Source organism: Aethalodelphis obliquidens, unplaced genomic scaffold, assembly GCF_003676395.1.
Source record: "Aethalodelphis obliquidens isolate GAN/ISIS:26980383/991018 unplaced genomic scaffold, ASM367639v1 scaffold14, whole genome shotgun sequence".
NCBI lineage: Eukaryota > Metazoa > Chordata > Mammalia > Artiodactyla > Delphinidae > Aethalodelphis > Aethalodelphis obliquidens.
In genome coordinates, this window is record NW_020837958.1 from 36,650,936 (window position 1) to 36,664,241 (window position 13,306).

At 51.7% G+C, this 13,306-nt stretch overlaps 1 protein-coding gene across 4 annotated transcripts in view; it reads left to right on the plus strand.

Moving 5' to 3' along the window:
- Positions 1-13,306, plus strand: part of LMO1 (LIM domain only 1) — an 88,581-nt gene that overhangs the window by 38,006 nt on the left and 37,269 nt on the right. Inside the window, exon 1 of one of the 4 annotated variants that reach the window (XM_027115466.1) lies at positions 10,221-10,403. The exons of 1 other annotated variant lie outside the window; for it this stretch is intronic. In XM_027115466.1, the coding sequence (XP_026971267.1) occupies positions 10,382-10,403 (22 nt within the window). In that variant the 5' untranslated portion in view covers positions 10,221-10,381. Of the gene's footprint in view, positions 1-10,220; positions 10,404-10,525; positions 12,606-13,306 lie in introns of those variants that run through there. 2 more of the 4 variants (XM_027115464.1, XM_027115465.1) reach the window with 2 other exon arrangements.

Sequence of the window (13,306 nt, forward strand, 5' to 3'; positions counted from 1 at the left end):
GATGAACACCTAACTAGGCTCAAACCAGGGATCTAGGCAGCCTAAAACAGAGACTAATCCCGCTGGCCTTGACTCCTGTTCCAGCTGTGCCCTCAGCTAAAAAGATAAACTTCTGCATATCCTTTCCCCCGTCGGTCCCAGGGTCAGGCCCTATGTGACCATCAGGGAACTTCTTGAAGGAAGGATGAAGCAGGGCATATAGCAAGGGTCTGCCCAGGCCAAGGGAGCATTCTGGGCAGCTTCCTAGAAACCCAAGTCCTGGCAAAGCAAAGCCTGGAATTGGAAACTTGGAACTTGAAGAAACCATTTTATTGCTGGCGAATCAGGCTCAATGCATGCATTAGGGGAAAGGCGAAGCTGCTGTGATAGAGCCCAAACTGCGATGGCTTGAATAAGATGGAACTTTATTTCTCTCTCTCATAACACGAGGTAAGAAGCTCAGGTTGTCAGGGCTGCTCTACAAGGTCACTCAGGGACCCAGCTTCCTTCCACTTTGTTTCCCTGCATCCTTTCCGGTGTTGTCACCTGCATAGTCCAATCTGGATATTGGAATGTCTGTATTCTAGCTTATGGGAAGCGGGGAAGACAGGAAGCCCTGGATAAGCAACGTCCTTGTACACAGGAGAGGGAAAAGTAGCTCATATCTCTCCTGCCTACAGATGAGAATAGTAAGTTGTCTATACCTATTTGCAAGGGAAGCTGGGAAAGATAGTCTCCAGTTGGGCAGCTGCCCTGGAGGGAGGGGAGAATGGAGGCTGGGGACACCAACAGCAGTCGGCCATGCTCAGGAAGGGGAAGTTGCCTGAGATCTGCATTAAGTAGTGTTCGAACCTGAATCAGGATCCAGGCCTGAGCCGTCACCACCAAGTCTGAGAGGCCTCAGGGCAGCACCACAGGCTCTTTGAGGGTCTGAATTAGCAGCCGGTCTCCAGGCTGTGGGTGACTCAGTCTGCTGGGCTGGGGCATATTTAGTGCAGGCCCTGAGTAGTGGCTGACTGTGACCTCCAGCCCTGACAGGACTCAGATATTTCTACGACTGACCACAGAAGGGGCCCAAGTGTGAGGGCTCAATGCCTGGCTTGGAGAAACCCAGGCAGGTCCTGGGTAGCAGCAGCCATAGAGGACTATGTGCTTCCAGGGTGATGGATTTTTCTCCAAACTTGTATCATTTGGGAACTGGTGGGGCCTCTCAGACAGGCTGGGCGTGACAAAGAACCCCTTGGGCCTCTTCGATTTGGGAGCAGGGGTAGGACAGAAGGACCCCACTAGATAGAGGCTGGAGGAAGCAGACCAGGAGTGCTTCCCCATCAGCCTCACGTACCTTGGCCCCTGCCTGCAGCATCGGGAGGACGGCTTCTGGGACGCGTGTGCTGTTGGGACATGCAGCTGTAGCTCCAAGGGGACCACCTGCATATGGGCGTGTTCACTCTGGTAAGCTTGTCAGGACACTGTCTGTTCTCTGGGACTGAGTCACAGTGCTCAGCCCACGGGCCGGTCGGCAGGAGTCCATGAAGCTCTGGGACCAGCCCCAGCCCCACGAGTACGTGGGGATGCCCGGCTTCAGAGATCCAGCCCAGGATCACTCCAGGTGTTCAGTCCTCCGTGGACAGGTGATTAGGAGGACGGGAAAGGGAACAGAGGACCCTAATCACGCAGGATGATTATTCGGGATTCTGATTGGGATTGGGATTCTTTTTTCTTTTTTTTTAAATAATTTATTTATTTTTGGCTGTGTTGGGTCTTCATTGCTGTGCGCGGGCTTTCTCTAGTTGCGGCAAGCGGGGGCTGCTCATCGTTGCGGTGCGCGGGCTTCTCATTGCGGTGGCTTCTCTTGTTGCAGAGCACAGGCTCTAGGCGTGTGGGCTTCAGTAGTTGTGGCACTCGGGCTCTGTAGTTGTGGCTCGCAGGCTCTAGAGTGCAGGCTCATTACTTGTGGCGCACAGGCTTAGTTGCTCCGCGGCATGTGGGATCTTCCCGGACCAGGGCTCGAACCCGTGTCCCCTGCATTGGCAGGCGGATTCTCAACCATTGCGCCAGCAGGGAAGCCCATGGGATTGGGATTCTGAAGCTGCCGATCAGGCTGGAGCTTGGTTGCTGGGGTGGCTGTGGCCTCAGAGGGCACAGTGGGGCTCCAGGACGCCCCCGTGGTGAGGGTCTCCGATGGGTGGGAGGTGCAGAAGAAAGCCATTTGGAGACTGAGTGTGCCACTCTCGAACTGCCGAGGAAGCCTGCAAGCTCACCAGCACCACAGAGGGCCCTGTCATCACCAGTTCTCAGAACAAGCTAGATGACTAGATAAGTACAAGAGTGGAGGGAAATATGTGAGGAGACAAATTCTCCCAACTGTGGTTAGGGTGGTGGCTGTGAGAAGGGCAAGAACAAGTTCAGAATCTCAGAGTTGGGTTAGACCCCTGGGCCTTCTTGTCTGACCCATTTCTCCCCCAAAGCAGGGGGTTGGAAGAGAAGATGCAAACACTTACAACTTAACAGTTTTTCTTTGATCCCTGTCACACAAATAAGTATACAAATAACTATGTAATTAACTAGATCGTTGTGATAAGAACTATGGAGGAAAAGCAGAGGGCCCCGCCAGACTGTAAGAGGGAGATCTAACCTAGTCTGGAGGGGAGAGGCCACCCTGACGAAGAGAGTGACATTAAATCCCAGACCCACGGGGTGAGCAAGAGGTGGTCCAAATGAAGAACGTTCCATGTAGACGAAACAGCGAGTCTGCAGGCCCTGAGGCAAGCAGTGGTTCAGACAATGACAAGGGCAACGACTGCAGGTGGGAGCAAGTGGTGGGTGCCCGTGATGGGAGATGCTTCAGGAGACCCTACTTGTGCAGAGCCAAGGGACAGGCTGGGGATGGGGGCTTTCTGCAGAGAGCAACCGGGAGCCATTACAGCTCTGACGGTTGGTTGACCAAATCTGATCTGCATTTTGAAGACATCTCCTGGCTGCATACGGGGTATGGAGGCTGTATTAGCGGGCCTCAGGGTGGATGCAGGGAGGCTAGCAGGAAGCTCTTGCAGCAGCATGCAAAAGATAACGGTCCCTCAGACTGGCGCAGTCGTGGTGACTGTGTGATTGGAGGGAGTGTCAAAAATGACTCCAATTTATTTCTAAATTTTTTAAAATTACAAGTTACTTACTTATTATAAGTAATGAAAAGATTCTAAAGGTACACAATGAAGAAAGTTGCTACTTTGCCCTTAACTCCCGCCTTCCACTCTCACCTGCTAAGGCCACCCTGCTGACAGCCTGAACAGGAGCAGCCTTGCACATCTTGCCTTTGTGTTCATCTAAGCAGAGAGAGGTTTTCTTTTAAATGGGATATTACTTGCTACTTACTCTGCAACCTACTTTTCTCGCTTAACAGTACATCACAGACACCCTTCGCAATTCCATAGCTGTAGGTCTAACTCCCGTTTTAACAGCTGCATGATGTTCTTCAGCTGGGCTGTACGACAGTTTATTTGATCATTGAGTGACATTGATATCAGATAGTTTCCAGTTTCCTGCCACCACAAACAATGCTGAAATTATAAGGCTACCCTTAAATACGGGTGATTTTCCTCCATAAGATATATTCCCAGAAGGAGAATTTCTGGGTCAAAAGGTATGTGCGGGTGGGATAGGGAGGGTGGGAGGGAGGGAGACGCAAGAGGGAAGAGATATGGGAACATATGTATATGTATAACTGATTCACTTTGTTGTAAAGCAGAAATTAACGCACCATTGTAAAGCAGTTGTACTCCAATGAAGATGTTAAAAAAAAAAGGTATGTGCATTTCTAATTTTAATCAATAGCACCAGGTTACTTGCCCCAAATTGTATCAGATAGTGCCCGATTACTTGCTCAGCAACAAATGAGAGCGCCCATTTTCTCACATTTCTAACAGACCTTAAATTTACTCTTAATTTTTTTTCCAATCTGATGAATTAAAGTAATGAAAACTTATTTTGCTTTAATTTGCATTTTCCTAAACAATAATGAGGGTAAGCATTTTATTGGCCATTTAGATTTCCTCCTCCCGCAACAGCCTCTTCATACCCTATTTCCATTTTTCTTTTGGGCATTTGTCTTTTTCTTTACAATTTATAGAAACTCTTTGTATATACAACATTTTCCCTTTTATTGTTTTATATTTTGCATATATTTTTCTGGTAAATCATTTGTTGTTTTTCTTTGTTTATGGTATCTTTTGCCATCAAAGTTTTTTTTTCTCACTGTTGTGGCCTCTCCCATTGTGGAGCACAGGCTCCGGACGCGCAAGCCCAGCGGCCATGGCTCACGGGCCCAGCCGCTCGGCGGCATGTGGGATCTTCCCGGACCGGGGCACGAACCCGCGTCCCCTGCATCGGCAGGCGGACTCTCAACCACTGCGCCACCAAGGAAGCCCGCCATCAAAGTTTTAAAAATTAACTTAGTATAATGTCTATCCTTTCTTTTGCTACTCTTGCAGATATCCCCCACCAAATTTACTCATGTTTTCATTATCCAAATCTATTCCATTTTTCCTTTAAATTTCTTCTAATATTTTCATTGTTTCATTTTTGTATTAAAATCTCTAACCCATTTGGAACATAATCTTTATGGGAGTGGGTAGGGATCCCATTTGTTTCTTCCAGATGGATAACCAATTATGGTAGCACCATTTTAAAAAATAGCTTTATTGAGATATAATTTACATACCATACAATTTATCCATTTAAAGTGTACAATGTAATGCATGTTAGTATATTTATAGATGCGTGAATCACCACAGTCAACTTTAGAACCTTTCATTACCTCAAAAAGAAACCCTGTGCCTTTTAGCTGTCATCCCACTATTAACCCCACTCATCTGCTTTGTGTCTCTACTGACTTGCCTACGCTTGACATTTTGAATGAATGGACTCATATAACATGTAGACTTTTGTGACTGCCTTCTTTCACACAGCATAACATTTTAAAGGCTCATCCATTTTGTGGCGTGTATCAGTACTTCATTCCTTTTTATGGCCCAGTAATGTCCATTTGTCAGTTGATGGACATTTGGTTTTTTCCCACCTTTTGGCTATTATAAATAATGCTGCTATAAACATCACTGTACAAATTTTTGTGTGGCCATGTTTTCAGTTCTCTTGTCTATATACCTAGAAGTGGAATTAATGGGTCTGGTTTTCATAGAGGAATTCCTTGTTTTGGGAATATTTCTTGTAAACAGCATTTGGCTATATTTTATGTTTTAACTTAGACAAACTGTTTTTTGATAGGGAAATCCAGTCTCTTCACATTTAGTGTAATATACTGATATACTTTACTTATTCCATATATTTGCTGTTTCTTACACACACACACACACACACACACACACACACACACACTTCTTTTTGGTTACTTTTGCTGGCTTGGTTGAAATTCTGCTTTACTTCCAGATTTCTGGTATTAAGAACTGAGTGGCAGGTTTACTGGAACAAGATGAAGAAAGATTTGGGAAGAAATCATGAGCTCAATTTGGATTTTAAATTTTAAGATACCTTTGAAACAGCCAAGTGGAAATATCAAGGGGGCATTTGGAAATACTGGAGTAGAACTCAAAGGAGAAATCCCGAGTAAGGGCTACACACCCCAACAGCCGTGGACAGCACCCCAGGGGAAGGTGTTCGGCAGGGGGAGGTGGACCTTTCTGTCTAACACCTCTCATCTCATAAGGTAGAAGGTGACATCATCTGCTGAGACTTCAGAGGAGCAGGGGGATGAATCAGAGAAATGAAACAGAAGTTCAGGAGCATGGGCGAGCATGTGTGGCTTCAGGAGACCTTCCAGGCAGCGAGGGGCCGTGGGAGCAAAGCCTTTGGTTGGCCTGATGTTAATGATGCCCTTTGCGTGTCCTGCTGATCTCCACTGCCATCAGGCAAAGCTGGCAGTCGGGGCTGTTCCGGCCCATTCCTGCTCCCACAGCCTCTCCCTTCATGCCAGTCACATAGCTAAAGCAGGTTGGAATATGGAGCCCATACATATGCCGGGTACCAGATCTTACACATTCACAACAATTAGCCCGAAATTCTCATGCTCTGATTCTCTTCTTCTGGATCCTCCTCTCCAAAAAGGTGTAAGACCTTCTAGGAATGCTTACATGTGTTATCCAAGTGCCCTCTGGACACTATCAGATTTGGAGTTCTGGATAAAGCCATTTTCTCTCTAACAGTCCCAGGGTTGGGAGGTAGGATTGATGGGCTAGGGATACAGATGCCTCCCATATAACGAGAGCTGCTTCCCAATACTCTTGCCATCTTGTCGTCCATTGCATGCATGTGCTGCCACCAGTGCCACCGAGCTGCTGACCCAGTTGCTCTTGTCCCTCTCTACAGTTACCTTTTGTTCCTAGTGACCAGCTCTTTCAGAGGAGGCTTCAATAGTAAAGCCGTTAGTGATATGCTTCCTCATCTGCACCACTGCCCACTTCCTATGGGAGTGCCGGGTGGAAGTGGGTCAGGCCTAGCTTTGCGCCATACCTGGAATTGTTGCCCCTCCAAACTCCAGGCCTTTCTACTCAGTCTAGGTGCCCATGAGGATCTCCTTTCAAGAAGCTCGCTGTCTCTCCTCCAGCGTGGTTTCTGCTGGGGACCTTGATCCTTACAGTAGGTCTGTCCATGTCTGAATCTCAGGGATGGACTGAGTTCAGTGTCCTTCACCAGTGCGTGGGGCCCATATAAATTCAAAGATGGGCTGGGCATCTGTTTCAGTATCCCTGACCACCCATTATGGTTAAACTCTCTGAATTTTCTCTTCCTCTATGAAAACCAGGAGGCTGGTCTTCTAAGAGCTCACACAGGCCCTTGGTGTGAGTGAGGGTGGGGGCAGAGGAGGCTGGGTGCTCAACCCTTCAGGCCGGCCTCCTTGAGTGTCAGATCTGGCCAAGCAGATCACTCAATTCCGGGGCCACGCAAGTCCACATAGTGCTTCTGTGCAAACTAGCAAAAAGTACCCTCTCTTGGTGGGTGCAGCCCATGTCAAGCACATGGCTTGGAGAGCAGAGAGAGGGCAGAATTTCAGCCCCCTCTTGTCCCATTGGCCAGATGCCCTAGTGCCAGGAACAGCCAGCACCAATCCAGGCAGTGGCCATGCCCAGCAACACAGAGAAGCATGGAGATCCAAATATTAGATCCAGAGGAAGCGTGCAACTGGGTTCTGGTCCCATGCCATCTGAGATCCTGGGGAGGGAGGAAAGAGGGTACCCAAGGTTCCCTCCTTCTGAGCCTCCATTCTTATATCTGAATCCTTCCCCTGCTTCTGCAGCTCGCATTTTCTCCAGTGACCCAGTGTAGACTCTTCATATGATATCTGTCCTTCCACTCCAGAGGAGAGCTGAAACTCTGCCCTCAAGGGCTGACCTTATACTCCAGGGCTCAATGGAATAATCCACATACCACTCTGTCATCCAGACTTCACATAGAGACACCCACTTAGAGAAACGTAGGGGAGAGGTTTCCTTAGAGGGCTTTGAGAGGTGGGCAAGGGCTTTCTAAGCAGAGGGATGCCATGAGAAGAATCACTAGAGCAAGAACCTGCAGGGTGTGTTCAATTACAGTAAAGCAGTCCAGAGGGGCTGGAGTGTGGGATTGTTGTTGGAGATCAATAGATAGCAATTGAATTGAAGTGAAGGGCAGTGGTGGTTACAAAGGCTTCCCCAGATCTCCCGAAGGGCCTGAAATGATAGGATAAGTAGTTAGGGCTTTGTTTTATGGACAAAGGGGAGCCATGGAAGCTTCTTTTTTTTTAATTTTATTTTTTGTTTCTGCTTTATAACAAAGTGAATCAGTTATACATATACATATGTTCCCATATCTCTTCCCTCTTGCGTCTCCCTCCCTCCCACCCTCCCTATCCCACCCCTCCAGGCAGTCACAAAGCACCGAGCTGATCTCCCTGTGCTATGCGGCTGCTTCCCACTAGCTATCTACCTTACGTTTGGTAGTGTATATATGTCCATGCCACTCTCTCGCTTTGTCACAGTTTACCCTTCCCCCTCCCCATATCCTCAAGTCCATTCTCTAGTAAGTCTGTGTCTTTATTCCTGTCTTACCCCTAGGTTCTTCATGACATTTTTTTCTTAAATTCCATATATATGTGTTAGCATACGGTATTTGTCTTTCTCTTTCTGACTTACTTCACTCTGTATGACAGACTCTAGGTCTATCCACCTCATTACAAATAGCTCAACTTCGTTCCTTTTTATGGCTGAGTAATATTCCATTGTATATATGTGCCACATCTTCTTTATCCATTCATCCGATGATGGACACTTAGGTTGCTTCCATCTCTGGGCTATTGTAAACAGAGCTGCAGTGAACATTTTGGTACCTTGAGCAGGAGAGTAGCAGGCGCAGGTCTTGGCACCAGGAAGATGACTCTAGCAGCTTGTGCTGGATGGTGAGGATGAGGATTTGCCAGACCCAATCATGGCAAGGCCATGTTCAGTGCTCATGGGAAACCAAGAGCAGCAGATGTGGGAGATCATCCTGAAGAGCACCTCTGAACAGTCTGCTTTTCTTTACTGAACTGAATATGATTAATTCAGTCATTTCACAAACTTTTCCCAATATGAACTATGTGGGTCCATGGGCAAGGATGGAGGAGGGCAGAAGGAATCAGGATGAGCCCTCCCTTCCCCCCAGCCCTCTCTCCACCCCTCAATCAGAATGTGTTTTGATAAGTGGGGGCTTGGGGACAGCATAAGGGTGACAAGCTGTGCCTCCCCCACCAATTAAATTTTTAAAAAAGCGTCTATGGAAGGAGCGAATATTAGTTTCCTGATTTATAAAGCCAAATGGATTAAGCTCATTCATTGCCTGAGGAAACAAAAAGGAAATCTTCAATACCTCTGTGCACATTGAGAACAGGAACAATACCGGTCTTTAGAAAGCAGAAACCTAATTTGGGGGAATCAATTACCCTCTGTGTCCCTGCCTCTGTGGGCTCTCTCACTGGCTCTCTCTCAATAGAGATTTCCTGGGAGGTAAAATGTGGAGAAGTTGGTCGACCATAGGCACACCCTCTGTTCAACCTTACAGACAGGAGGCAAAGAAGTAAGGTTTGTGGAATTGGGTGGGGGAGTGTGCCTAGATATCAAGCACTTGTGGAAATGGAAGGGGGCGAGCTGGGACTCAGGAGGGCTTTGGAATAAACGCTGGAGAATGGGGGAAGTATAGGGATGTGCCGTGAGAGAGCGAGGGAAGGGGATGATGGGAACCTGAGGTTTATAACTGGGGGGAGGGGGAGCATAGTCCAGTCGGTGCACAAACCGGTGATGGGGGAGGGGGACACTGCCCCAACCTGGGCACTGCCTCCTGATTCTTCCGGTTTCTCTTGTGTGGTCTGCACTTGCCCTTGTGGGTCTGAGCGTGCAGTGGGCAATGGCCAGGCAATTAGGCGAAAAAGAAAGGGGATGGGTGCCTACCACAGTAGCCAGGGAGTCACATTCACAGCCACACACAGAAGCACTCGCACAATCTCATACATTCCTGCGTTGGGGCTCGGACCCTCGCCCTCAGTCCCCAGACTCAGAGCCACACCCAGCCCGATGCACTGACAGTCGCACACGTAGAGTCCCACACTCACGAGGACAGGGTCACAGACTCAAAACGACACCCCACACACTCCCACCCGAAATCACACACATTCCGCCACCCCCAAGTCCCAGCTGAAGCTCACACAGTGGCTCACCACCCCACACAGCCCACACTCCGGCATGTGATCACACACACACACACAGAGTCCTCACACGCACACACTCTGGCTGTGCTTTTGTGTTTTGTCAGAATTAATGAGAAAAGTTCCCGTGCCCTGCGGGTAATTAGTGTCCTTGGAGTTAAATAAGCTAATGGCGTGCACCTCTGGCCCAAGCAATTATGTTTGTGTATTGAATAATTGATTCAAAGGGGGGAAGGGCCGCTAATCAGATCTGAGCATAATGAATTGATTTAATTAACAGGGGAATCTGAGGGGCCCTGGGAAACGCAGGCTTCACTCGGCTGCGCGAGCGCTGCCAGCGCGCAGAGAAGGGCGCGCGGCGGCGGCGGCGGCGGCGGCGGCGGCGGCGGCGGCCCGGCTCGGGCAGCGGCTGCCGGATCGGCTCGGCGATCCCGGCCCGGCTGATGCGCCCCAGCCCCGCCCCGCCCCGCCCCGCCCCCGGGTTGCGCCCGCCCGCGCGAGCTCCCTGTCCGCTGGGCTCAGCTCCCGGCGCCCGTCCGTCCGCCCCCGTCCGCCCGCCCCCGTCCGCGGCAGCGCTAGCCGGGCGCGGAGCCCGCGCGGGGCCGACTGGAGCAGCGCAGGCGGGCGGCGGCGGAGTCCTAGCCGCCCGCCCCTCCGCGTCCTCGGCCCGGGGGGGGAACCATGGTGTTGGACCAGGAGGACGGTAGGTGCCCGGGGACCCGCGGGCCGCAGGGTGGGGGCGGCGGCGCGGGCCCGGCCGAGGCCACCCCGCGCGGCGGCGGCGGCGGCAGCGCCCCCGGCTCCCGGCTGCCTCGGGCCGCTGGGCTGCTTCCTGGAAGCCGGGCGGTGGAGGTGCGCGCGGGTGTGTGTCGGGGTGCCGGGCTCAGCCCCCGAGGCTTCTCAGGGGGATTAGGAAGTCACACGGGCCACCCCGAGCCCGCCAGCCCCGCACGCTCGGGCCGGGAACTTTCTCACTGGCTCTTGTCGCCTCGCAGACACAGGAGCGCCTCTCCGATCCGCGCCGCGGGCTTCCCCGCAGTGCCCGCTGGCCCCAGTCTCCCCGCCTCCCACTTGGGTATCTGCACGCCCTCCCCCTTCTGCACCGACTGCAGAACGGCTCCCCCAGGGGGATGCCCAGAGAACTCGGCACTGTCCTGGGGTCCCTTCCGTTCTGGAACTTCATAGCTGCGGGATGGGTGACATTGCTTCATCCCTGGCAGGGCTGGGGAGGACGCTCACCATCAGCTCCCCCAGTCCAGCGTGTTGGGAGGTGCTCCGCTGGCTAGGGCCCGTGGATGGGCCATATATCCAAGATATCAGGGCCGGATTCACCTTGAAGCTAATGAATTATAAGCTTCAGAGTCCTTCTGTTGTAATTTGTATTAGTGATCTACTGTTCCTTTCTTAACCCCCCCCCCCCGCCCCAGTTGCATAAGGAAGCTTGGGTCTCCCAAAATCTGGACCACCCCTGGATCCAGCTCACACCCTTCCCATTCTAACTGCCAGTCTCTCAGGAGGGCTTACAGTGCTGCTGGCCCAAGGAGCACTGCCAGTTGCTAGGGCAGTTATTTGGTGCCCAGGAGATGGAGCCCTGAGGCAGGAGGCTGGGAAATTTGGGGGTGGGAGGCAGCTGCTGGTCTGCAGGGAAGGGTCTGGCTGCCTGGCCTTTCTCTCCGGCCCCACTAGTCCCTTGTCCCACCCTACCACATCCCACTAGGGTGATTAACTGTCCTGGTTTGCCCAGGACCGTCCCTGTTTTAACACTGACAGTCCTGGATCCTGGAAACCCCTCAGTCCCAGGGCAAACTAGGACATTTGGTCGACAGCCTATATCGGCAGCCTTCTCTGGGCTGTTGTGCAGGGGTGGATTGGACTTCATCAAGTGAGTGGGGAGACTTGTTTTCTGGAGTGCAGATTCTGCCTAGGCACCCACAAAGCCTAATAAGTTATAACTGCAGCTTCCTAGAAGGCCTGTCCAGGGCCTCCAGAAACCCAAAGAGGAAAAGTTTGCCAACCGTGTACTTCTCCACTCTAGCTGGTTGCAAATCTCTGTGCATGGGCTGCTTTTGTGTGAGTCGGGGGCAGGGCAGGGCAGGGCATCTGAACTTGGCCAGCAGGTATCCTGATTGTTCTGCAAAGTCTGTAGATTCACCCTGTCCAGTCAACTGTGGCAGCCACAGGGAAATGGCCTTTGTCACTCCAAATACCCCTTTGAGTGTCACCTGTGAGGCCAGCTTGTAACCCCATCTTAGAGACAGCTGCACTGTGTTGGGAGCAGGGCCCTCAGGCTGAGGCACATCTGACAGGCTCTACTGAAGGGTTCTGGAATATCTGGTCTGCCTGGGCCCTCGGGCGCCAAGTCTCCAACCTCCCCCCCAACCCCCAACCCCGATGCAGGAATCCTTCCTCAGGACTTTACTGCCAGGTACAAGACAAACTGCTAGGACCTGCCCAAAACTTTGTAAAGCAGCCAGGAGCACCCCCTCTTCCCTCACCGTAACCTAGGGGACTGATCAAATGGCCTCCCCCTGCCGTCCCCAGAGGCATTTCAAGGGCATTTTGGAGCACTCTTGGCAGTATGGAAGTGAGAGTATATGCTCATCACCTGTGGAATGTGTCAGGTGCAGACAACCTCCCCCAGCCCCAGGGGATCCGAGGACTGCACCCTGGTGTTGTGGGCGTGTCCCTGGACCTGGAGGCGTAGGAGTGAGCATGGGCATGGGAGTTACCTGCCTGCACAGCAGTTACCCATAAGCTGAGAGGGAGGCCGCTGGATGAGCCAGGCTCCTGTCTGGGTTTGTAAACCCAGCAGGCCTCTTCCTGGCTGGGAGCTCAAGTCACCCAAACTGTCCAAGGCTTGCCGGGTAGCTCTGTGAAACAGGCCTCTGCAGAGGCCCTTCTCCAGGTGAGTGTGGGAACTCAGTGCTCACCACTGGGGCTGCAGAGAGAGCTGCCTGTGGGCACAGCAGCCAGCCCTTCACACACAGCACCGATCCCCTGCTCAGTACCCCAAGGCTGCACCAGTCCCTGGGGTGGCATGCAAGGCCTCTGACTCCCTAGAGGGAGGCTGGCTGTGTGGCTGCTAACTGGGCACCCTGGGGGCTGGGGAGAGCTGGTGTTGGGACGGAGTCCTGAGCACAACACGTGGATGAAAGAATGAGCAAGTGGCCCCAGCTGATGGAGCCCAGGTGTGTGGGTCAGGGCCAGACCCTGAAAGTCAGGAGAAGCAGTCAGGAGAAGCAGCCTGGAGGTCAGGAGTAGGGCTGCAGCCCTTGTGGAGTGCACACCTCCAGGTAGCACAGAGGTGTCTACAGCAAGAGGCTACCCCTTGCCAGCCTGTCAGGCCCTGTGCTTGCTACACTGTCTGGCCCCCTCACTCAGGCTGGGGTGAGGGGCTGCCACTAAATGTGCCCGCGGCAGCAGTGCCAAAGCCTCCCTCAGACCCTCAGGGTACCGTTCAGCTGCAGTGACAGGGGAGAGATCAAGCTCGCAGTCCTGAGGGATGGTGAGTCTGAGCAAAATGATATATTTAACATCAAATATACTCAAGGACTATTAGGATTAAGTATTCAAGATGAAGGGGAAAGCGAAACTCTCTGAGCTGCG